Source organism: Nerophis lumbriciformis, linkage group LG04, assembly GCF_033978685.3.
Source record: "Nerophis lumbriciformis linkage group LG04, RoL_Nlum_v2.1, whole genome shotgun sequence".
Lineage (NCBI taxonomy): Eukaryota > Metazoa > Chordata > Actinopteri > Syngnathiformes > Syngnathidae > Nerophis > Nerophis lumbriciformis.
In genome coordinates, this window is record NC_084551.2 from 22,592,881 (window position 1) to 22,619,841 (window position 26,961).

General features: G+C 40.9%; 1 protein-coding gene across 2 annotated transcripts in view; it reads left to right on the forward strand.

The window, feature by feature from the left end:
- Positions 1-26,961, forward strand: part of LOC133597770 (CUB and sushi domain-containing protein 3-like) — a 589,433-nt gene that overhangs the window by 518,168 nt on the left and 44,304 nt on the right. For both annotated transcript variants that reach the window (XM_061950753.2, XM_061950761.2), the window contains exons 61-63: positions 6,474-6,647; positions 6,759-6,832; positions 19,798-19,909. In XM_061950753.2, coding sequence (XP_061806737.1) covers positions 6,474-6,647; positions 6,759-6,832; positions 19,798-19,909 — 360 coding nt within the window. The remainder of the gene's footprint in view (positions 1-6,473; positions 6,648-6,758; positions 6,833-19,797; positions 19,910-26,961) is intronic.

Genomic DNA, 26,961 nt, shown 5'->3' on the forward strand with positions numbered 1-26,961 from the left:
CGGGGGGGTGGTCGGGGGGGCGGGGGCGTGGTTAAGAGGGGAGGAGTATATTTACAGCTAGAATTCACCAAGTCAAGTATTTCATATATATATATATATATAAGAAATACTTGACTTTCAGTGAATTCTAGCTATATATATATATATATATCCATCCATCCATTTTCTACCGCTTATTCCTTTTGGGGTCGCGGGGGGGGCTGGATGTATTTTATTATATATATATATATATATATATATATATATATATATATATATATATATATATATATATATATATATAAATAAAAGAAATACTTGAATTTCAGTGTTCATTTATTTACACATATACGAACACATAACACTCATCTACTCATTGTTGAGTTAAGGGTTGAATTGTCCATCCTTGTTCTATTCTCTGTCACTATTTTTCTAACCATGCTGAACACCCTCTCTGATGATGCATTCTGCTTCGTCTCCTTGTTGTGTGCGCAGTTGTGCACTGCACTCTCTAAAAGCCCTAGATGTATGTTATTGTCACATATGCATGCACAGTAGATGGCAGTATTGTCCTGTTTAAGAGTGTCACAACATTGCTGTTTACGGCAGATGAACTGCTTTACGGTAGACGCAAACGTGACTGCTGTTGTTGTGTGTTGCTACCGCACTGGGAGGACGTTAATGAAACTGCCTAACAATAAACCCACATAAGAAACCAAGAACTCGCCCTCGATCATTCTACAGTTATAACGTCATTGGGCAGGCACGCTGTTTATATTGTGGGAAAGCGGACGTGAAAACAGGCTGTCGACACGTCACTCAGGTCCGCATGAATTTCGGGAGATTTTCGGGAGAAAATTTGTCCGGGAGGTTTTCGGGAGAGGCGCTGAATTTTGGGAGTCTACCGGAAAATCCGGGAGGGTTGGCAAGTATGTCTATACCTGACATCCACTGTAATGATAGCAAGTACAATAGCATATCTCGCCGATACTATTATAATTACATCTATATTTTTCATCGTCACAAAATCTTTTTTCCTTTTTAAAAAATTCATATTATATTTATAAACTCAGTAAATATGTCCCTGGACACATGAGGACTTTGAATATGACCAATGTATGACCCTGTAACTACTTGGTATCGGAGCGATACCTAAATTAGTGGTATCATCCAAAACTAATGTAAAGTATCCAAACAACAGAAGAATAAGTGATTATTACATTTTAACAGAAGTGTAGATAGAACATGTTGAAACGGAAAATAACCAGATATTAACAGTAAATGAACAAGTGGATTATCCATCCATCCATCCATTTTCTACCGCTTGTCCCTTTTGGGGTCGCTGGAGCCTATCTCAGCTACAATCGGGCGGAAGGCGGGGTACACCCTGGACAAGTCGCCACCTGAACAAGTGGATTAGTAATCATCAATTATTTAGAAAAGTATCGAAATCCTTTTTGGTACCGGTACCAAAATATTGGTAACGGGACAACACTAGATGGATGGAATAATTATTACTGTTTCAGAAGGTTCTGAGACAGGCAGTATATTTGTCCTGTTTTAAATAAAAGAAGTTGCAGGTCTTGCCTAACAATCGTCAAAACTGAGCACCGCCGATACAATAGAGAACTTTGCCAGGAAGATGGTGGTTTAAAATATTTGTCTTTCTATGTCAGTGATCCACGGACTAGAAAGAAGAAGCTTCACCATGAAGACTAGCCAGTAATAGATGCCCCATGTTGGCATATTGCTGCGTTGCAACCATGTGACCAAGAGGCACTTCCGGGTTCCACTTGATGGGCAGGGGGCCTATATGCCTACTGTTTACTTACTTCCAGCACTGCAGATTTTGGTATATTTTCAAGGTTTAGAGGCAAATATAAAAGTATGATACCATTGGAAAAAACTAACTGAATGTAATGGAAAGGATCCATGCACTCTTAAAATAAATACTTTTGTCATGTATAAAATATTCAACATCACTGAAATGGACTTTTCAAGGTATATGGTTGAGCATTAAACCATGAAAGACAATGTTGGACTTATGTGTGGATTAGTGGAGTCACCGCAAATTATCCGTGGCATCACATTTTTGTCCAATACCCACAACTTCCAATTATGGCTAATCAGCATAATTTTCACAAATCGAGCTTGTCTCTAAGCAGCACTCAAACCCGCATATCAACTGTCTAATGAAAACTTACATTTCTTTTGTAAACATAGCACGAACAGCAACTTGAAACGATATTTAAACTCTTTACTGCTCAAATTGCACAATTGCGGTCCTCCTGCATAGCTCAGACCTACTTGCAGTTCCTGTCTACGGCGCTTAGCCTTCTGGGTAATGTAGTATATAAATATTTAGCAACACACTGGTGTCCTCAATTTCTTGTATTTGTCTTCATTTAACCATTTCATCCAGCGTATGTCAACGAAGAACAAATATTCATTGGCAATGTTGACCTAGAAAAAAGGCAGCATTTACATGTTAGAGATGTTGAATTATGATGATAATCTCTCATCATCTCTCATTTACCAACAAAAATTACTGGTATTGATTGCTCTCAACAGATTAGAAATGCTCTTAACATGTGAGGGTAAATATGTTGGAACATAAATGAATGTATAATATCAACAAACGCTTTTCAAGTTCAAAACATACACAGAGAATACCTGAAAATTGTGACAGAGCAGACAGCGGACAATAAGGAAGCATTTGGTGCTGTTTCTTTATATAATTATAATGATTACTATTATAAGTTATAATTAATTCAAACAGTACAGTAATTTGACAGTGTGCTCTAAGTAAGTGCTTCTACTGGCATGTAGTGTCTACTTTTAAGTCTGTGTGTAAAACGAGTAAAACATTAATACAGTATTTATTTTCCTGTTATGATCTGTTGCCCAGAGCATAGTTTATTTACGTTTTTGATTCACTTGTTGTTTAAGTTATGTTTCAGCACCCCTGTTTTGTGTCTCCTTGGTTGCTATGGTTATTCATTGTATTCACCTATCCATCCATCCATTTTCTACCGCGTAATCCCTTCGGGGTCTCGGGGGGCGCTGGAGTCTATCTCAGCTACAATACCTCTGATTAATGTTCGGGACGTTCACCTGTTCCCAGGCACTAATCAGAGAGCTATTTATTCCATCCTGTCTCCTCACTCGGTCTAGTGCTTTTATTTGCTTACATGCAACAAGTTACGTCGTCTACTCTTTGTATCCCAGAGCTAAGCTTTGCCTTTTGTTTTTTTCTTGTCAGCTATTTCGTTAGCTCCATGTGCTATAGGCACGCTCTTCTTGTGTTTGTGTTTTCTCTCCGGAGTTCCTGCTGCATCTTGGAAGAACAATCCGCGCATCACCATGCGTCCACGACGTTACACGTCCTATGCTTTTTGAGGTTAACGTTACAAGAAACAAGAATGGTGCCAAATGAATCCCTTCCCTACTTTAGCGATATCCAGATACAATATGTCATTGCTACAGAATATGCAGCCTGCAAGAGATTGATTCATCTTGTTTATTAATACTAGCGCAAGCATTCATTCCATGTTTCCTAATGAAAAATGCTCATATGTAAGGAGGATAGGAAAAGTGGATAAATCATAAACTTACAGTTCATTTTAAGTTCATACAGACATTGACAAAAGTGGTCACTGCAAACATGATTGGGTTGTCGACTGCAGTTGACGAGAGGGGCAGGCTTAAACACAGCAACAACCTTTCTCTGCGTTTTTTGGTGGAATAACTTTTAGTAACTTTGAAATAACTCCTACTAAAATCCCTATTGAACACATTTCCACAGATGAGAACAGTGCATTTACTGTATGCAGCATTTTCACTCACTTTCAGTTGACTTCTTGCGAGAAATACTCGTGTTTGCCCTCTGTGTGCTTGACTTGGAGGACATGGCCTCCAGATACGACATCACATGTAACCCAGCAATTCAGGGGCTAACACATAGCACAGTCCAACACACACACACACACACAAACCCCCAAAACAATGCTATAGAACTACTGATTTAATAAGTTGTGTTTGCCCCGTATCGCAAGTGTTTTGTGCGTGTTTTGGTCGTTGCTGCGCATTTGTTCCTGTTGGCCACCGTATATTTGTCCGCACAAAGGCTCTGGTTTGGTACACAGGCGTACAAAATCTCCTGAAAGTATACAGTATGAGGGACAAGAAGTGTTTCTTTTTTCATGTGTTTAATCGGTAATCACACACACAAGCAATTTTGACCGTCAGTATTTTGCCAGTGTTTTCAGACATGACAACTTGGAAAAGCTGCATCTCATATTACAGTTATTAGTTTTTTTAATTGCCCTAAATATAATATTTTGTAATCAGTTGGTATTATTTAATTGCACTAACTGTTTTCTCCCGCCAGTCTTGCCTGAACTACTCAGTTTTTTTTATTTTATTCAGATTTTGTTATGTGAAGCAAAAAAAAAAGAAGGTAATTCTGTGTTAGAGGAGGAAAGCAAGCAAGAACTTATCGCAGTCTGCAGGCCTCGAAGAGGCAGAACATGTCAGCCTGGAGCAGCAGCCAGCCTCATTATTGTTTTCATCCAGCAGCTGCTTTGGATGTATAACTGACTGCTGTGACTTTTGGTCTCTTGCTCTTAAACCCCCCCCCCCCAAAGTGGTTCTTGATCATTATGATTACTGTGGATTGATGGATGCAGACACAGTACAATGCATTAGTGCATATTCCTATGCCGCTCGCTAAACCACTCAAAGTTAGAGGAGATGTTTATGGAAAATAAAATTGAAATACCCTTTTACACAGTCTGTTCCCCCAAAAAATCACCACCTTTAACATTCAAAGCACTGTAGCGAAGAGTCTCTTAGAGCAAATCTGCATTCTTCTCTTTTTGGCCGAAACGCTCGGATTCTGCAGCTTCCTCCCTCGACCACACCTACTCTCTCTGTTGTGATTGGTCAGGGGTCGACCCCCTGCTATTGGCTATCAGCAAACAGTAAAGAGTTGGATTTCGGATATGCAATGGAACTTCAATTTTCAAACTTAATTAGTTCTTGAACAGGGTTGGTAAGTACAAAAGTTTGTATTTTAAAGCAAATGTCTCCATAAAAAAACAATGTAAACATGAGTAGTGGGTTCCAGCCTCGACAAAAGTCCATATCTTACTAAAGGTTTGTACCACCTACTCAGTGGCCTGGTGGTTAGAGTGTCCGCCCTGAGATCGGTAGGTTGTGAGTTCAAACCCAGGCCGAGTCATACCAAAGACTATAAAAATGGGACCCATTACCTCCCTGCTTGGCACTCAGCATCAAGGGTTGGAATTGGGGGTTAAATCACCAAAAATGATTCCCGGGCGCGGCCACCGCTGCTGCCCACTGCTCCCCTCACCTCCCAGGGGGTGATCAAGGGTGATGGGTCAAATGCAGAGAATAATTTCGCCACACCTAGTGTGTGTGTGACAATCATTGGTACTTTAACTTTAACTTTACACGTTGAACACAATATAAAGCGCTATATAGTACTGTACATCAAACAAACATAACCAGGTGGTGATGGATCAACTTTTTATTGAATAACAAAGTAAAAAAAACAACAGCTGTACTGTCCTTCTTCCTATGCAGACACCACATGCACCCACACTGTCACTAGCCCTGTGGCAGTGGGTGTTTCCACTTCTTAAAGTTGTGATGTGAGAAATTCAAATCATCCAATGAAAATCTTGTGAAGATCACAAGATGAAAACGTGGCATAAAAAAATGTACCTAAGGTAACGTAAAACACACCATCCTCATGATATGGTACTTTAACATTATGGAGAACATTTTAAACATGTATACATAAGTCTATAAAAATGAAAATGTAGTATAGGGCCCTGTGAAACAACCATGTTGAAAACACATTCTGTGGTCGTGAAAAATATGTTTATTTGTTTTGTAAAGGTCAAATTATTGGCATGAGAAAACATCTAAGAAAGTTCTTGAAACTACTAAAATCGGGTTTCGAACTGTCCAATTTGTTGTTATCCATTATTAAAAAGTGGAAGGACCGTTGGGACACTTTTCACTATGTAAATCTCTTGACAGCAATACAAGATCTTGGCAAAAACAATGCAACTCTCAACGGAAATAAAAGAAAAAACATTGCAGGCTTGTTTGGAAAGGATTCCGCATCGAATGCGTGTCGTAATCAAAGTTAACGGCGATCGAGCAAAATATTTACAGTGTATGACTTTTGGGCCAGGCAATGTATTTATTGAGTCTTTTGTCATTGATGAGCAGCAACAGCAGTAATTGTCTCTATTTTATTTATCTCTGCTGTTTTCTTTAAAAAATTATGTGTGCAGAATTTTCTCACTAAATATTTAGAATAACCTTGCTGAGCCAAGAAACCCAGGTTGACTGTTAAAGTGCAGACAACAAAACATGTGCATCATCCATGTTGGACAATTGCCATGAGCTCACCATTTTAGCTGCATTTTGAATGTTATGTTTTATCTTTGCCTTTCCAGCCAAGTTCTGCGGAGATCCTGGCGCGCCTGCCAAAGGACGGCGAGAAGGGCACAGCTTCATATTCAAGTCAGATGTGACATTTAGCTGCAGCGCCCCCTTTGTGCTGGTAGGATCAACAACACGGATGTGCCAAGAGGACGGCACCTGGAGTGGAGCGCAGCCTCGATGCATCGGTACAGAGTCCTGTTTCAAGCCAGATTAATATGTATAATGTTAAGTCATTAATCAGCTCAACAGGCTTGTTCTTATTCTAATCCTTATCTAATCATGATTTATTTTTGCAGAGCCCACGAGAACCACTTGTGAAAATCCTGGAATACTTGAGCATGGCTTCATGAACTACACCACTGGTTTTAAGGTAAATGCTGTTTTAAACACTGCAGCATGCATCGTGAACCCAGGCCTTGTTCATGCTACAGGCCAGTTCTGATTTTTTTGCTCAAATGCGACCTGTATCGATTTTTTTCATTTCAATGTCCATCCATCCATTTTCTACCGCTTGTCCCTTTTGGTGGCTGGAGCCTCTCTCAGCTGCATTTGGGCGGAAGGCGGGGTACACCCTGGACAAGTCGCCACCTCATCGCAGGGCCAACACAGATAGATAGACAACATTCACACTCACTTTCACACACTAGGGCCAATTTAGTGTTGCCAATCAACCTATTCCCAGATGCATGTCTTTGGAGGTGGGAGGAAGCCGGAGTACCCGGAGGGAACCCACGCAGTCAAACTCCACACAGAAGTCTGTGTGTTGCCCACACTGTGGGCAGCACGGTGGAACAGAGGTCAGAGCATGTGCCTCACAATACGAAGGTCCTAAGTTCAATCCTGGGCTCGGGATCTTTCTGTGTGGAGTTCATTTCAATGTGAATAATGCAATTTGCAAACTTTTCATATCCGACCAAAGCCTCTTTTGTATGTGAATATAAATGGGATATGTATGCGATGCGACTGCAGTGTGAACGCTCCGGACGCAACCAGAATGTCATCAAAAAGCGATAAACGTCATAATTATTCACCAAAATAGATGGTTAGAAAAATAAATAGTTGACAAATGAGCATAAAACAGGTGAAAATAAAATGTAGGAACTCCCGTAAATGTTCCACCACTCATGTCTCCGATTGCTCGCCGTCACGATCATAAGAGCAGACGTGAAAGTAAAATGTCCCGGCAACTACCAGAGCCAAAATACTTGCCCCCTTCCATCTAAATCTTCTACGCGCAATAATTTAGTTCAGAACATGTTGACTTTGTTTGCACAGAAGCCTTCCAATTGCCACAAATGCGCCATGACTGACAAGTAAACACTCCAGCACGTTTGACGGCATGTCTGCATGCAGGTCAGATTGCATTTGCATTAGACATCACATTTTTTTGTAATGTAAACGACTACTTAAAAAGATAGGCCTTGACAAAAAAATCCGAATTGCACATCCGACCCTGCAGTGTGAACATAGCCTTAGTGTACAGGTCAATAGAGTTGCCTCAAATAATCAAATGTTCCTAATTTGTATATATTGGGTGTGCGGATGCAATATTTGAAAATACCGGTATCATACTAATTACTAAGTAGAGCACGGATGTCTGACTCATATTATTTACAGAGAAAAAAAACAGTTATTGTATTGTTTTACAAGTGAACACTTCAACAATTAGTGTCAGCTCCAAACTGTACACCTTCATCAATACCCTCTTCCTGATAATGATGCAAATATGACAATTGGCATTGGTCCATTGCTCGCTGAGAGAAACAAATACAAGGGTCAAATTATCCTTGCATTTTTAACAGTGGTGGGCAGTCCGGGCCAGCAAGTCCTTCCCTGCAGGCCTAAACACTATTAGAAGAAGCACTGACCTATATTTACAACTTAAATTCTATCATTTTTTCAATTAAATCACATCAATTAATTTCAAACAGTCTATAATCTTAATTTCGAAGCGTGTCTCTTGAATGCATTGTTTCAACTACGTGTATGTCGGATTTTTTGTCCAATCAGATTCAGTTTCTGTGTGTTGCCATATGAATCGAATCTGCCCAGGACCTTCAGTGTCAGGAGTGCTGGCCTGTGTAATTGAAACTATAATAGCAAGGGGGCTGTTTCTTCAACCAATCACATATTAGATTCAGGGCCAGCGAGCTAGCCCGCATGAATGTCAGCATTGTTCTGTGCTCTATAGGAGTGGGTACCCAATTTGGTGCTTTCATAGGCAACAACCGACCTCCATCGATACTACTGTACTACTACTTCTACTACCTTATTGATTCACATGAAATCAAACGGTGTCATATTTTGATTAATTTGTTGCACGTGACGTCATGTCCAGTTGCAGACTCGGCCGGCCCAAACATTTGGCGGGCAAACAATCACTCAAGCAGCACTCATAGTAGATCCAGTCAGACTGTCTCTTGGTAATGTTGCAATTTTCCATGCCAACAAACCAAGTTTGCCTGATAGAAAACATTTTATCATACAGTAAGGCACCACTGCGCTCGCTCCATGATCATTTACATTAGATTTGCCATGCACTTGTTACTGATTAGCAATAACGATTTTACATGACGATTTCAACACCTCCAAATTTGGTAATGAAAACTACAACTAAAATGCACGTTACAATCAAACAGCTGGTGTGTAATAAACACGTTGCACAACAAATGACGAGATTAAATCTAATGGCAAAGACTACTCCCTGCTTAGAAAACACACCACTGCCATCTAATATCTGGGACTTCAAATAAGACTCAGAAGTGTAAGAAATCAGGATATAACAACTAGACAGCACAGTTATCATTATCAGCTGACTGATAGATAAAACAAATAGCATTTATTAACACATGAGCACACGCAGAACTACCGAAAATTGGTACCGTTAAGTACCGGTATCATGATGGCTTCATGATGGCTTCATCTGGCCAGGACCTTCAGCTCTCACTGGATCGGTTCGCAGCTGAGTGTGAAGCGACTGGGATGAGAATCAGCACCTCCAAATCCGAGTCCATGGTTCTCGCCCGGAAAAGGATGGAGTGCCATCTCCGGGTTGGGGAGGAGATCTTGCCCCAAGTGGAGGAGTTCAAGTACCTCGGAGTCTTGTTCACGAGTGAGGGAAGAGTGAATCGTGAGATCGACAGGCGGATCGGTGCGGCGTCTTCAGTAATGCGGACGCTGTATTGGTCCGTTGTGGTGAAGAAGGAGCTGAGCCGGAAGGCAAAGCTCTCAATTTACCGGTCGATCTACGTTCCCATCCTCACCTATGGTCATGAGCTTTGGGTTATGACCGAAAGGACAAGATCACGGGTACAAGCGGCCGAAATGAGTTTCCTCCGCCGGGTGGCGGGGCTCTCCCTTAGAGATAGGGTGAAAAGCTCTGCCATCCGGGAGGAGCTCAAAGTAAAGCCGCTGCTCCTCCACATCGAGACGAGCCAGATGAGGTGGTTCGGGCATCTGGTCAGGATGCCACCCGAACGCCTCCCTAGGGAGGTGTTTAGGGCACGTCCGACCGGTAGGAGGCCGCGGGGAAGACCCAGGACACGTTGGGAAGACTATGTCTCCCGGCTGGCCTGGGAATGCCTCGGGGTCCCACAGGAAGAGCTGGACGAAGTGGCTGGGGAGAGGGAAGTCTGGGCTTCCCTGCTTAGGCTGCTGCCCCCGCGACCCGACCTCGGATAAGCGGAAGAAGATGGATGGATGGATGAAGTACCGGTATCGATTCCCATGTACCGGGAATTGGTACCGTATTAATTCAATTGTGAAAGGTACCCATCCCTAGCTCTCTGATTAGTTGATTACAGCAAAACTGTTACAACCAGCCAAACTATTCCCACAACAGCTGATAGACAAGGAGTGATTGCCCTCTGTGGTGATTATATGTAATATGTATTTTTTAAACTAAATTGGCCCTTACACTGTCTGCCGAGAAAAATGCTGGCCCTTTAATAAATGTAATTGAGGACATCTGTTATATATTGTTGATGGTTTGCATAATTTGAACGGGATAATGGTGGTATTAAGAGGCGGGTTAAGTCAGTTAAGTCCTCACTGAATGCCCAATTATGAAATGCACCGAATGAAAAATATCACATGTGTTTATTGAGATTGAATTGAGGATAAATTAATAATAATTGAATAATCATGCTTTACCAAACTCAGCATTTGTAATAACAGTTTGAACAATTTCTCATTTGAGCTCAACATACTGATCAGTTGTGGTTCTCAAATGAAAAGAAGCAACTGGTTTTGTGTGTGTGTGTGAGTTTGTACGCCATGTGCAGTGTGTGTGTGTGTGAAATGCAACAGTTCAAATAGATCACAGTGGAACTAAATATACATCATGACCCTCGCCGTGGGCTCAACCTGAGCTATGTTACTCCTCTCTATTTCCATTTAATTTCTTCCCTGTTGATTTTTCATTGTCACTTTGAAGATAAGTCCAAACACTTTATTTTTTTCCCCAGCGCTCGGCAGGACATCAGACAAGACATTGCCGCAAGTAGCTTAGCTCTGCACTTGAATCACTTGAGAACAAAATGTGGTGAAGACGTTCCAAAGAACTGTCTTCATCGGCTATTTTCACTTTACACTGAATCATTGAAATTGTCGGGGGAGGACCTCACCACTTCGGGCCTGATTTAATAAGATCCAAATAACAAGTGCTGAACAGTTTGTGTAAACTTTACAATTGCGTGTACTATTAGTGGGCATTTTGCAGGTGATCTACTAAGAATGTGTGTACAATTGACAACAAGTGCAAAAGTAGTAGATAGATGGATAGTACTTTATTGATTCCTTCAGGAAAGTTCCCTCAGGAAAATTAAAATTCCAGCAGCAGTGTACAGAATTGAGATCGAATTTAAAAAAAGTAAAAAGTAAATAATGGGGGTATAAATGGAAACAAAATAGAAAGATATTACAATAGAAAAAAAATAAAAAGCAACAGGGGGTGGAGTATATTTATAGCTAGAATTCACTGAAATTCAAGTATTATATATATATATATATATATATATATATATATATATATATATATATATATATATATATATATATATATAAATATATATATAGTACAGTAATGAAAACACAGTTGTTCTACTAACTGTACTGTACTTGCTGCTTACTTAAAAAAATAAAAATAACACTTACCTTTCACTATTTGAGTAGCCCATACTTGCCAACCTTGAGACCTCCGATTTCGGGAGGTGGGGGGAGGGGGTGGGGGAGGGCGTGGTCGGGGTGGGACAGGGGCGTGGTTGGGGGCGTGGCTAAAAGGCGAGGAGTATATTTACAGCTAGAATTCACCAAGTCAAGTATTTCATAGATTATATATATATATATATATATATATATATATATATAAGAAATACTTGACGTTCAGTGAATTCTAGCTATATATATATACATATATATATATATAAAATAAATACTTGAATTTCAGTGTTCATTTATTTCCACATATACACACACATAACACTCATCTACTCATTGTTGAGTTAAGGGTTGAATTGTCCATCCTTGTTCTATTCTCTGTCACTATTTTTCGAACCATGCTGAACACCTCTGATGATGCATTCTGTGTGGCACGCACAAAAGTGCTTTCATCAAATACACTAGATGGCAGTATTGTCCTGTTTAAGAGTGTCACAACATTGCTGTTTACGGCAGACGAACTGCTTTACGGTATACAAAAACGTGACTGCTGTTGTTGTGTGTTGTTGCCGCGCTGGAAGGACGTTAATGAAACTGCCTAACAATAAACCCACATAAGAAACCAAGAACTCGCCCTCCATCATTCTACAGTTATAACGTTATTGGGGAGGTATGCTGTTTATGTTGTGGGTTAGCGGACTCAGGTCCTCATGGACCTGAGTCCGCCTGAATTTCGGGAGATTTTCGGGAGAAAATTTGTCCCGGGAGGTTTTCGGGAGAGGCGCTGAATTTCGGGAGTCTCCCGGAAAATCCGGGAGGGTTGGCAAGTATGGAGTAGCCTATGTTCTGCCATTTGAGTACTGGCGAGCGATCTCTGAATCCGGGAATATATCCTTCACGGATTTGTTGAAAACATCCGCAAATGAGAACAGGATGTTGCTTGCAGCTATCAGCATCTTTGTCTTGGGCCATGACTGTCTCTTCTTCGTTCTTCTGCTTCGTCTCTGTTATGTTTTTGGACATTATTACTTGCCGTAGTTTTGAAGTAATGCATGATGGGAATCCGGATGTTGTGTGTCAGTGTATTAACGTGCCAGCTGGAATAAACACACGCTGAGAAATAGCTCCGTGCCTGCCTACTTTATGGGTTATAGATAAACCTATGGATAACGGAGACATATATCAATCAATCAATCAATCAATGTTTATTTATATAGCCCTAAATCACAAGTGTCTCAAAGGGCTGCACAAGCCACAACGACATCCTCGGTACAAACCCCACATAAGGGCAAGGAAAAACTCACCCCAGTGGGACGTCGATGTGAATGACTATGAGAAACCTTGGAGAGGACCGCATATGTGGGTAACCCCCCCCCTCTAGGGGAGACCGAAAGCAATGGATGTCGAGTGGGTCTGACATAATATTGTGAGAGTCCAGTCCATAGTGGATCCAACATAATAGTAAGAGTCCAGTCCATAGTGGGGCCAGCAGGACACCATCCCGACTCTGGACAGCCAGCACTTCATCCAAGGCCACCTAACCTGTGCCCCCCCCCCCACAAGGAATAGGGGAGCAGAGGAGAAAAGAAAAGAAACGGCAGATCAACTGGTCTAACAGGGGGGCTATTTAAAGGCTAGAGTATACAAATGAGTTTTAAGATGGGACTTAAATGCTTCTACTGAGGTAGCATCTCTAATTGTTACCGGGAGGGCATTCCATAGTACTGGAGCCCGAATAGAAAACGCTCTATAGCCCGCAGACTTTTTTTGGGCTCTGGGAATCACTAATAAGCCGGAGTTCTTTGAACGCAGATTTCTTGCCGGGACATATGGTACAATGCAATCGACAAGATAGGACGGAGCTAGACCGTGTAGTATTGTATACGTAAGTAGTAAAACCTTAAAGTCACATCTTAAGTGCACAGGAAGCCAGTGCAGGTGAGCCAGTATAGGCGTAATATGATCAAACTTTCTTGTTCTTGTCAAAGGTCTAGCAGCCGCATTTTGTACCAATTGTAGTCTTTTAATGCTAGACATAGGGAGACCCGAAAATAATACGTTACAGTAGTCGAGACGAGACGTAACGAACGCATGAATAATGATCTCAGCGTCGCTAGTGGATAAAATAGAACGAATTTTAGCGATATTACGGAGATGAAAGAAGGCCGTTTTAGTAACACTCTTAATGTGTGACTCAAAGGAGAGAGTTGGGTCGAAAATAATACCCAGATTCTTTACTGAGTCGCCTTGTGTACGGTAATTGTTTGGTTGTCAAATGTTAAGGTGGTATTATTAAATAAATGTCGGTGTTTAGCAGGACCGATAATCAGCATTTCCGTTTTCTTGTCGTTGAGTTGCAAGAAGTTAGCGGACATCCATTGTTTAATTTCATTAAGACACACCTCCAGCTGACTACAATCCGGCGTGTTGGTCAGCTTTAGGGGCATGTAGAGTTGGGTGTCATCAGCATAACAATGAAAGCTAACACCGTATTTGCGTATGATGTCGCCTAGCGGCAGTATGTAAATACTAAAGAGTGCAGGGCCAAGAACCGAACCCTGAGGAACTCCGCACGTTACCTTAACATAGTCCGAGGTCACATTATTATGGGAGACGCATTGCATCCTGTCAGTAAGATAAGAGTTAAACCACGACAAAGCTAAGTCTGACATACCAATACGTGTTTTGATACGCTCTAATAAAATATTATGATCGACGGTATCGAAAGCAGCGCTAAGATCAAGAAGCAGCAACATAGATGACGCATCAGAATCCATCGTTAGCAGTAGATCATTAGTCATTTTTGCGAGGGCTGTCTCCGTAGAGTGATTTGCCCTGAAACCGGATTGAAAAGGTTCACAGAGATTGTTAGACACTAAGTGTTCATTTAGCTGCTGTGCGACAATTTTTTCGAGGATTTTCGAAATAAAGGGAAGGTAGGACACCGGTCGGTAGTTTACCATGAGGTCAGGATCAAGGTTAGGTCTTTTGAGCAGAGGATGAATAACCGCTTTCTTGAATGCTAGGGGAACAGTGCCAGAGGAGAGTGATAAGTTTATAATATTTAGCACTGATGGACCTAATAATACAAAAAGCTCCTTGATAAGTTTCCCAGGAAGTGGGTCAAGTAAACATGTTGTTTGTTTTATCCCACTTACACGCCATAATAGTTCCTCTAATGTTATTTCATCAAAAAGAGAGAGACTATTTTGTATTGCAGTATCCGTCGTAGATACAGTTGTATCTGTGTTAATAGAACCCAGTTGTAGCTGGTATGCGTTGTCTTTAATCTCCTTTCTAATGAGTTCAATTTTCTTATTAAAGAAATTCATAAAGTCATCTGCCGAGTGGGTGGAGCTATTGGGAGGAGTCCCTTGTTTGGTTAGCGATGCTACTGTACTAAACAAAAATTTAGGGTCGTTTTTGTTGAGGCGGATGAGATTTGAGTAATATTTAGCTTTAGCTAAGGTAAGCATGCGTTTATACGATATTAAACTATCACTCCATGCTTGATGGAAAACCTCAAGCTTGGTCGCGCGCCATTTGCGTTCCAACTTTCTACATGATAATTTATGAGCTCTGGTTTCTTCTGTAAACCATGGGGTGCGCCTTTTAGGGGCCCTTTTTTGTTTTAGCGGTGCTATACTATCAATGGTTTTGCGCAGGGCATTGTCAAAGTTGTTAGTTAGGTTATCAATAGAGCCGACATAATTTGGGAATGGTGCCATTACCGAAGGCAGTAGGTCAGCAAGAGTCATCGTTGTGGCAGCATTAATGTTGCGGCTGCTATAGCAGTTATTATTATTATTAGTTTGTTGACAATGAGTCAGAACTTCGAATTTTATAAGGTAATGATCGGACATTACTTTAGTATACGGGAGTACCATAACTTTGGAGGTGGTGACACCCCTGACCAGCACTATATCTATCGTATTACCGTTGCGATGCGTAGATTCATTTATTATTTGTGTAAGACCACAGCTATCAATTATAGTCTGGAGCGCCACGCACTGAGGGTCCGATGGGGTATTCATATGGATATTAAAGTCCCCCATTATGATTATATTGTCTGCGTGCGTCACTAGATCAGCAACGAACTCTGAGAATTCATTGATAAAGCCCGAGTAGGGCCCTGGGGGGCGTTAGATAACAGCCATATCGAGAGGCAGCGGTGCGACAGACCTCATAGTAAGCACCTCAAACGATTTGTATTTATTATTTAGGTTAGGGGTAAGGTTAAAGTTTTCATTGTATATTAGTGCGACCCCCCCACCCCTTTTAAGGGAACGGGCAATATGCGCATTCGTATAGTTAGGAGGAGATGCCTCATTTAGCGCAAAAAAATCGTCTGGTTTGAGCCAGGTTTCACTAAGACCAATGACGTTAAGATTGTTGTCTCTAATGACCTCATTAACTAATAACGTTTTGGGAGACAATGATCTTATGTTTAAAAAGCCCATATTATAAGTATTGGGCTGTTTTGACGAGTTTTTGTTTAAATTATCCGTAGTAGCAATATTAATAATGTTGCGTTTATTATACGTAGTGCACTTTAAATAGTTTCGACCATATCTAGGAATTGATACGACGGGAATTTTCAGATTGTTTGCTTGATGCTGCGATCGACTGAACGCATCATGATTTGCCACCTCAGTAGAATGCATATCTACCCCTGACACATTCACAACAGAAAACACATTATGTGAGTTGTGTGTTATTCTAAGAAAATTGCTATGCGTACAGGAATTATCCAGCCTGGTGCTGGCTAGTTCTAGCTTAACTGACTCCTCACCCGGACTAGCAGGCTCTGTAATTGCCTGCTAGTCTTGCTCTAGTGTAGTTAGTCAAATGTGACTTAAACAGTAGTCTATGTTTTTAGGCAGGATGATGGCGCCTTCCTGGTTAGGGTGAAGGCCGTCTCTCATCAGCAAGCCTGGTTTGCCCCAGAAAGAGGGCCAATTAGCAATAAACGTTAGTCCCTGTTGTCTACAGAAGCTAGCCAGCCACTTGTTAAGCGAGACTAATCTGCTATATCTCTCATCATTGCCTCTCGCAGGCAGGGGGCCAGAGACAATTACTCGATGCCTGGACATCTTTCTAGCGAGATCACAAGTCCTGGCTATGTTTCTCTTTGTAATCTCTGACTGTCTCATTCTAGTGTCATTGGAGCCAACGTGTACAACTATATTTGCATAACTAGTGGTGCGATTAGCCTGTCGTACGTGTTTACTAGGCCTGTTGCGAGTTGGCTCCCTAAGATTAGCCTCAATGTCAGGTGCTCTGGCCCCAGGGATGCACTTAATTGTGGCTGGTTTGCTAAGCTTTATGTTTCGGGTGATGGAGTCCCCTATGACTAAGGTGTGGTGCCCGGTAGACTGGGGTGTAGGACTAGCTAAAGAGCTAAATCTATTATGCGTCTCAACCGGTACACCGTAGCTTGTAGGCCGCTTAGGACTGCTACAGGCTGGGCTAGTTAGCTCGCTACAGCTAACGCTAGCAGATGTGTCCGCAACATCTAAAGTTACGAGATTACTCTGCTCTAACTGGCGGACACGGCCCTCTAGCAGAGCCAGCCTCTCCGTGAGTAAGGTGCAAGACGCGCAGGAAGCCATACTCACGGTGTTTTCTGTCACCGAGTGAAGTTCCTGCTGTCTTCCGAGAAGTCCTGGTCACGGTGTGCGGGGAGCCGCTTCCAACGACCGGCGCCGCCTTTCTCCGCGCTAGCTTCGTTAGCTTAGCAGCTAGCTGCTAGCTAGCTGCGGGAGGGGTGGTGAGACAGAGATCGGGTGATTTGCAAGTTAAATAGTACTACTAAATATGTTGAGAAAGTAATAAAGAAAGCTGCAGAATAATTAAAAGCACACAAATAGAACGATACTTAGCTTTTTCGAAACAGCGAGCAGTCAGCGAGCAGTCACGCACGGTGAACCGGAACCGGAAGTATATAATACAAACGTTTGTAGAATAGAATAGAATAGAATGGACTTTATTGTCATTATATTTGCATATAACGAGATTAAGGACTCCTATTTAAGGTGCGGTAGTGAGAATAAAAATGGGGTAAAAATAAAATACACAAGAGGTAATAAAGAAAAAACTAACAATTGAAATAAACAGACTACTATCCAATAAAAATAATAAGCAATCCTGTACAATATACAAAACACTATAGAAATACAAAATATTGTACAATATACAGAACAAGACAAGAGTACCGGAGTAATAAATAACAATCAGTATTGCACTCGAAAGGTAATATTGCACAGTAGGGTATTAGGGTAGGATATTGTATAGGGGTGAATTATTTTTATACGTTAGAGTTCAAGATGGTGACAGCTCTGGGAAAGAAGCTGTCTCTGAGCCTGTTTGTTCTGGCTCTGATGCACCTGTAGCGCCTGCCCGATGGTAGCAGGTCGAACAGGTGGAAGCCAGGGTGTGTGCTGTCCTTAGTGATGCTAAGGGCTTTTTGCTCTGTTGAGGCAGCGGGAGTTGTGTAAATCCTTCAGGGAGGTGAGGGGGCAGCCGATGATTTTTTGTGCAGACTTTATGACCCTCTGAAACGCCTGTTTGTCTGCTTCAGTGGAGCTGGCGTACCACACTGTTATGCAGTACGTCAGCAGGCTCTCGACAGCCGAGCGATAGAAGGTCACCATCAGCTGCCTCTCCAGTCTGTTCTTCCTCAGCACCCTCAGGAAGTGTAGTCTCCGCTGGGCCTTCCGGATGACCGCAGTTATATTTTGGATCCAGGAGAGGTCAGCAGATATGAGGGTGTCTCCTTTTCAGGTGAGAGAGGACGCTAAAGGCAGTGCCTTTAAGGCACACCCCCAATATTGTTGTCCGGGTGGAAATCGGGAGAAATTCGGGAGAATGCTTGTCCCGGGAGATTTTCAGGAGAGGCACTGAAATTCGGGAGTCTCCCGGAAAATTCGGGAGGGTTGGCAAGTATGATTGCAACAGGAGGGGCATCTGGCCCAAAACTGCCAGTCACAAGGGACGCTGCTCCGTTCTCCGTCATACCAAGTGGAGTGAAGCGTCAAAGGCGTGGGAGGCGGGATGGGGTACGTGTGTGTGGCGTATATTTTAGATGCATGTCTGGAAGCCTGCAGCGTGTCCCTGGTCCGCAACTTTGGTGCCCTCGCAAATGCGATAACACAGCCAGTCAGTCCAATAAAAGTCAATATCAACAGGTGTATCTCCGTGAGAGACAGGGAAGTAAGTAAGTAAGTAAGTAAGTCAATTTTATTTATAAAGCGCTTTTCACAGATAAAATCACAAAGCGCTGTACAAAACATAGGTGAAGTAAAACAACAATTACATTAAAATAACAGTGGCAACATCATAAAAAGGATACCAAGTGGATTAAAAATGATAGTTTAAAGGAAGAAGTTTGTTACGTCTTCGCTGCACTGTCCTTTGGGAGAGTCTCGAAGCAATTACCTTGCCACGTTGCTTGCAACCAGGGAAAACAATCCAGATTAGAATGTTTGTGTATGAGTGAGCGAAAACAAATTTGAACTTGTCACTCTAATTTTCTATTTCTGGTCCTCAAATTTATCGTACTTCACTATGTAGAGCAGACAGCATCTCCAAGATGTCGTCAAGTTTGTAATTTAGTCCAAAAGTGCCCAAAGCTCTGCGCGCATCCTCCAATCATTTGTGGCATATTTGCGGTACTTTGAACGGCTGCCAGAATCTTGCAAATGTGGACACATCAGAGCAATGTGGACACACTTACTCCAAGCAGCAGAAGTCCTGTTATCATGGTGCCGAATAGGTACATATTTTCAACATCCTCGACTGAAAGGGTCGCCAGGCACGCAGCATTCCGCTTCTCCCAAGAGTCCTTCAAGTGTCCAGCAGCAACAGTTCCGTCAAGACAGGCAGGTTCCCCCGAACCCAAAATCTTGTCAATTTTGATGAGAGGAAAGCTGACCTTTCCATTCATTAGATTTTGGAGAGCAGTGCAAAAAGAGGCTACAAGAAACTAAGGCAAAACAAAGCAAAAAAGCAAGCACTGGAGATAAGGGAGAGTGAAAGAGAGTGTTCGCCTTTAATGAGTGCAAGAGAGAAATTGTGGGCGTTCTAATAAACAGCACATATTCTGCATATACATGAAGACAAGCACGCTAAATGGATTGCACTCTTCAGACCCTTAGTTTCCTGTGTGTTTGTGTCCAGGTGGGCAGCCGGGTTGACTTCCAGTGCCAACAGGGACACCTCCTGCAGGGTTCCACCACTCGCTTATGTTTGCCAGATCTCACCTGGACCGGCATCCAGGCTTCCTGTGTCCGTGAGTATTGTCTCTTCTTCCTCGACATGTTTTCAAAGCACCGTCGTGTCAGAATGTCGCTGTCTATCCACGTGACTTTTATTATGCCTCCTTCCACTTATTGCGTGTGCTGTGTACTGATCATTATCGTTGAGATTTTAGCCCACTTGTACTTGTTGATTGAACAAGTTCAACATAGACCAGTGTCAAGCAGGGACTGAGCAGTTCTGCCGGCGTTGCCAGGCCAACCGCATTTGGAAGTTATGTAATGCAGTTATCTTTAAGAGATCCTTTTCAGCGTCAGTGTCTCATTGAAATGTTTTTAACACATTTGGCTATGATGCACAGTAGTAAGAGTTGTGTGGCGATAAGGAACCTAAAATGATACTTTTACATCTTGATCTTGCCCATGTAGGAACAGCGTTCCTGTTCTGTAACACTGTCTAATCTTTAACGGGTTTGTGCTGAAAACAAAGTTTTGTCGTACTTCTGCAATGACAATAAAGACCTACCTACCTACCTTATGAAAAGTGCAACTCTAATTAATGAAACAAATAGTAAACAGGAAAAACATAACATTTGAAGTGATTTAAACATTGAGGCTGTGAGGGAGACGGTATCACTCTTGTGTTTCATAATGCATCTATGCTCCAGTATCGTTTGGTAGTAATCACCATACTTAATGATGCACAGTATTTAGCTATTACTACTATTTAGTGCATAACTGTAATACTGTGATGTCACAGACTGAAATTACAGTCAGACATGCAGCCTACTTATAATTCCGAGGCAAAAGCCTTTGAAGCAGTTCCATCCTGTGTTGAGCAGTACACTTTGTTTGCCAGGTTTTTCTTTATCTGCTGAAGCTGCAGCCCAGCAGGAGCTGCTCTCTGGCTGTCATCCATCACCTGTGGTGCCTTGAAGAATTTATTGATTTTCCTATGCCCTCGCCCTGTCATTGTTAGAGCCGAAATGGCGTATAGAATGGATAAATAGAATAGACCGGATCAATGCAGGTCTTTATTAAATATATACATTCACAAGTTATAGGAACTCTGTGTTACCTGTGTGTCACTTTTTATAAAAGTGATAAGTTTTTAGGAAACAATTATCGCATTTTTTGCATGTTCTTCTCTCCATACTTTTAGCAACATAACCAGCTTTGTTTATCATTTAGCATTATTAGTGCTGTTAAACAAATTGTATTTAGATTAATTACAAGATTAATTTTGATTAATCACATTAATGTATTCACTTTTAATCTACATAAATTGTGTTCAATTGCAAATACCACATGCTAAACAGCATGTGCAAACAAAAAATGGCGTGCTAATCATGTTGCTTAGACTGTGTTCAGTTGATAACTGGTGCAGACCGCCCAATTTAAATGAGGTTTTTGTATGTACTACGCTGCTTTTTTTCCATGGATATACTCATTTAATGCACATTCATGTTATCATGCTCCTACCTCTGGCATTTTGCTATGTTTTGAAACATGCAGCAGACATGTACCCCTTTTTTGGCCATTTTAGCAGCAGTCCTTAAGCAATGGAACACACTTTTTTTTAGCGTGCCAAAATTACATCCTGGTAGATAAAGAAAATGCATATTGTAATACTTTTTTTTTATATGAAAAAACAAACATCAACATAAAACAAAAAACACCAGCAGTCACCAAAACGCATCAATTAAATGTGTTTTAATCAGCCCCTTAAGTAATCCAACAGCTATAAAATTAAAGAATGATATTGCTGAATTGATGATACGTCTTTTTTTTTCTTTTTTTTTTGACAGTCCATATATTTACAAGCATATTGTACATAGTACAGAGGTGCAGTGTAATCGCCTCTTTTGTCACAGTTATTTCTGCACAACTGCCAGTTTGCATGTTCTTTCTAGACAAACTAAATAAAGTACATACAGTGCATTCAGAAAGTATTCACAGCGCTTCACTTTTTCCACATTTTGTTTTGTTACAGTCTTATTCCAAAATGGAACAAATCCATTTTTGTCCTCAGTACCCCAAAAATACAATGTGAAAAGTTTTTTTTTTTATTATTTGCAAATGAATTAAAACAAAAAAAACATATGTACATATGTATTCACAGTCTTTGGCACACCTATCTTTGGGCAGCTTTGCCCATTCCTCTTTGTTGCACCTCTCAAGCTCCATCAGGTTGGACCGGAAGCATTGGTTTTCATCCAGGATGTTTCTGTACATTGCTACATTCATCTTAGTCTAGTCAGGGAGGAGACCAAGAACCTGATGGTCCCTCTGTCAGAGCTACAGCCTTCCACTGTGGAGAGAGGAGAACCATCCAGAAGGGCAACCATATCTGCAGCAATCCACAAATCAGGCCTGTATGGTATAGTGGCCAGACGGAAGCCATTCTTTTGTAAAAAAAAGTTTGCCAAAATGCACCTGAAATATTCTCAAACCATGAGAAACAAACTTATCTGGTCTGATGAGAGAAACAACTCTTTGTGCATGAATGCCAGGCGTCATGTTTAAAGGAAACCAGGGACCGCTCACTACCAGGCCAATACTATCCCTACAGTGAAACATGTCAGGACTGAGAGAATGATGAATGCAGCAATGTACAAAAACATCCTGGATGAAAACCAACACTTCATATCAAACCTGATGGAGCTTGAGAGGTTCTCCAAACAGGAATGGGCAGAGAAGAATGGGAGGAACTGCCCAAAGATAGGTGTGACAATCTTGTGGCATTGTATTCATAAAGACTTGAGGCTGTAATTGCTGCCAAAGATGCATCAATGAAGAATTGAGCAAAGGCTGTGAATACTTATGTACGTGATTTTTTTTTAAATTTATTTTTTATTTTTAATCAACTGGCAAATAAAAAAAATGTTTTCACATAGCCATCATGGGGTAATTTGGAATAAAGCTGTAACATAAGAGGTGGAAAAGGTAAAGGTGAATAGTTTTCCGGATTCACTGTACACAAAACAATGACCGCAGAACAGTTTTAGTCTTGACAAATCACAATGCGTGTGCTAAATAATTATATTTATATTATATTTTCCTGGTAGCCTAATGTGGGGGTTCTGATGATCAGCATGAATTCTGCATATTCATGAAGACAGCCATGCTAAATGGATTGCGCTCCAAATGTTGTTAACTTAAGAGACGCAATCCTCTGCACACAAGCTTAGTAGCTCAGCTTTGCGTGCGTGATCAAGTTTGCACATGTTTTAATACACATGACTGTCATGTTTTTTTTGTTTGCTTGTTTTTTTACTCAATATTTATATCGTCAGGGGCAACGTGCTGTTTAGCCTTTTCCATATTGACCTGTTTGCTTCTGCCGCTTGTCGCTACCACAAAACAACTGCCCATGTGTGCGTATGCTATGGTAAAACTACTTGGAGAAAATGCCTGCAAAATGGTGCCTGGGACGTTTTAAGGATTTTGATTCATTTCGCAGGTTAAAATGAATTAAATGTGTTAAAATTAGTGGTGTCAAATGATTAATTTTTAGTAAGATTAATTACAATTTTGAATGTAATTAATCACAATTAATCAGAGTAAATGACTTGCTTGCAAATTTAAATTGACTTTTTAAAAAAAACAACTCATTTGACACAAATGCACAATGTCATAAAGGACTATTTTTCAAATGTTTTACCGGAATGCACGTCATTTATTTGCTCAAAACTTGCATTGACCTGATCACTGACCATACAGCAACCAGCACCGCCTTTCAGGTAACCATTTGCGGTGAAGGTAAAGGAGCATGTGCGGTCAAAATAAATAATCTGCATTTATACATAATTAGGGTGATACATTTTTGTAATTAATTGCATTTGTTAACGCGTTAACTTCTACAGCCCTAAATTAAAAGTTTTAATCAGATTAATGATATTGTTCAATTAATCCGCCAAAGTTGATATGAAAACTGTAAGATTGAGCTTTAAACCATTTTAACCCCTGAGCATTTAGGTATTTTTGAGCTAACATTCCTAAAAAAATTCCTAGAAAGTTCATGTGAAGCTGTCATTGAACCATTTGGAGTAAAAGCATGATATTTGTCTCTTTTGAAAACAAACAACCCACAGCAGTCAGTCACTTGGTACCACTGACACTGATCAATAGGAGTTTAAATAATTTATTTTCTTGTTCGCCAATTTTATTTGATAAATGTTTTTTAGAAACATGTGCCTTCTAAATAACTAATTTGATGCTATGGACTATAAAACTAGGTCCTTACCTGATCCTATTTCAAATTTGACGTTGATACTACAAAACTGTTGCATTTTACATACTTTTTTCTTAAGTTATCATCAGGCTTTTCAAAGGTGTTCCATTTGGTCTAAGTTTTCACTAACTCCATGCAAACAAAGCTCAATGGCTTCATGACACCATATCTTGTCCTTCAAGGCAGGGATGTTATGATTGTTTGAAAAGTTGACAGAAAAAATTACTTCAAAGGAACAACATTAATACGCCGTTGACACCCAGTCCACGTTCTCCAAAGATCAATTTCAAAAAGTACATAACTATAATATATCTGTGTTTTCACAATTCCAATGGCTATTCTGCAGTCAGTTATAATTAACCTGGCTTTCATCATCATTGGGGCGGTATAGCTGTGATGTTAGAGCCGCCATCCAGAAACTTGAGGGTCCCTGGTACTAATCCAGCTTCCGCCACCCTATAGTAGCAACTGCTGTTGTGTCCTTAGGCAAAACACTTCACCTTGCTCCCAATACCACTCATACTGAATGTGAATGAATGTTTGGTGGTGGTCGGAGAGGCCATAGGCGTTTATTGGCACCCACGTTTCCGTCAGTCTACCCCAGGGCAGCTGTGGTTACAAATGTAGCTTCCGCCAATCTATGTGTGAATGTGGAGTGAATAAATGATGGGTTCTCAGTTCCTCACTTTCAAGCGCTTTGAGTGTCCAGAAAGTGGGTATGTAAATGTAATCCTTCAATATTTATTATTGTTATTTTCATTATCATTATTATTATTATCATCATAAGGGGCCATCGAAAAGGGTTAAAATAAAATCGATTATATTGAAAATATAGCAACACAGTTTGTTAAAAAGCCAATGGAATCCTTGGATTCCTTGTCTGGAAAGGTTTGTTTATTAATATTCCTGTACCTCCATACTTTAAACCCCTTTTCAACCATTTCAAGGAGTTGCTTTTTCATGTTGACAGGCTTTTTTTTTTTTACTTTTCTTACATTTTTACTGTTGATTTGTGTAGAAATTCAGCTAAGGCAAACATAAACAAACAATTCTCCAATGCCCGGTTCAACATGTGGAAACAAAGTGTATTGATCCAAAGTCGTATTGAGCCATGTTCAATACAGACTACCTTTGTTTTACGTGATGGGGTTGCCGCTGGAGGCTGCAATTCATCAAGAGCTCTGACGATGTGCTGCAATGGAAGTTTGAGTCAATTCCATGTATAGTTTGACCTGCAGCTAATTAAGGTTAAGCTACAAACATCTTTAATCCTGGTTGTGTATGGTCTGTTAGCAAGAAGTTTAAAAAGAACCAGATTTGAGGTTTGCGTCGCTCTGCAGCTCGACGATTTTGTTTGACCGATGTCTGTGAGCCCTCTTTGCTGTGTTCTATCTCTTCCACCGTCTTTATCCTCAAATGGTGCAATCCATCTATATCAGTGGTCAACGTTACATACTGTCGTCAGGTCGCAGAGGAATCTCAGGAATCACATCTGCTGAGAACATGAACTTGGCTCTTGATGAGAGATTTGACATGTGCCTTGTAAGTGTATTTGCTGGTCATGGTCTACAAACCCTACAAGCACTGTGGACATGTGCTGACAGTTTGTCGTTCTAAATGGGTTACACAGACTTGTGCTCAGACAGCCAGGGGAAAGGGGTGATTTAATTATTTATTTGTCAGCTCTCCAGACTGTCATCTTCACATGTTTCTGCTTCCTTGAAGTGATACAAAGTCACACCAATACCTCATTGGAACTCTTCATATCACATTCACTCGCCCAGACAAGATTGTCTGAAACACTTTAATATTTAAGACCTCACTGCAGTTCAATTCTGATTCTTGGGGGGACGATTCAAGTCAAACTCGATTCTCGATTTAACAGATGTTATAATAATAATAATAATAATTATAGTAATGACGATAGTAACAATGCATACAATTTATATAGCATTTTTATAAGTACTCAAAGACACTTTACATTACAAAACAAAAGAAAACAACAGGAGACTTTAATTAAGATTGTATATAGACAGCTGAGATCAAAAAGCAACGAAAAGCATATATTTTATACATAAGTAGTAAAACCTTAAAGTCAGTGCAGGTGAGCCAGTATAGGCGTAATATGATTAAAATTGCTTGTAGTTGTCAAAAGTCTAGCTGCCACATTTTGTACCAACTGTAATATTTTAATGCTAGACATAGGGAGACCCGGAAATAATATGTTACAGTAATCGAGACGAGACGTAACGAACGCATGAATAATAATCTCAGGATTGGTTGTGTATAAAATGGAATGGATTTTAGCGTGAAAGAAGACCGCTTCGAGAGTTAGGTCGGAGATAATACCTCCACTTGTAATCCGCTTAAGGCTACTACAAGCTGGGCTAGTCAGCTCGCTACAGCTAACGCTTGCAAACATGTCCGCGACGTCCAAAGTTACAAGGTTACTCTGCTTTAACTGGCGGACACGGCCCTCTAGCAGGGACAACCAATCCATGAAAAATGTGCAACAAGAACAGGAAGCCATACTCACGTTATTTTTTTTCACCAAGTCGAGTTTTTGCTGTCTTCGGGACGCAGTCACTTCGTTCCGGGATTAGCTTGGCTTTGCTAGCCTAGCAGCTACCTAGCTGAAAATGAAGCGGTGAAGCAGCGAGAGTGGGTGCCTTTAAGTTCAATACGACTACTAAATGTGTTAGAGAAGGGCTAAAGAAAGCTGTAGAATGATTAGAAGCACACAGAGAGAAAGATAGCACTTTGCTTTGAACGATGGGTATGGGTGCGAGCAGCCACTCATCAAGTTTGTCCTAATCACTCAAGGGAAAATGGAATATTTGTTAAGGTCTTAAC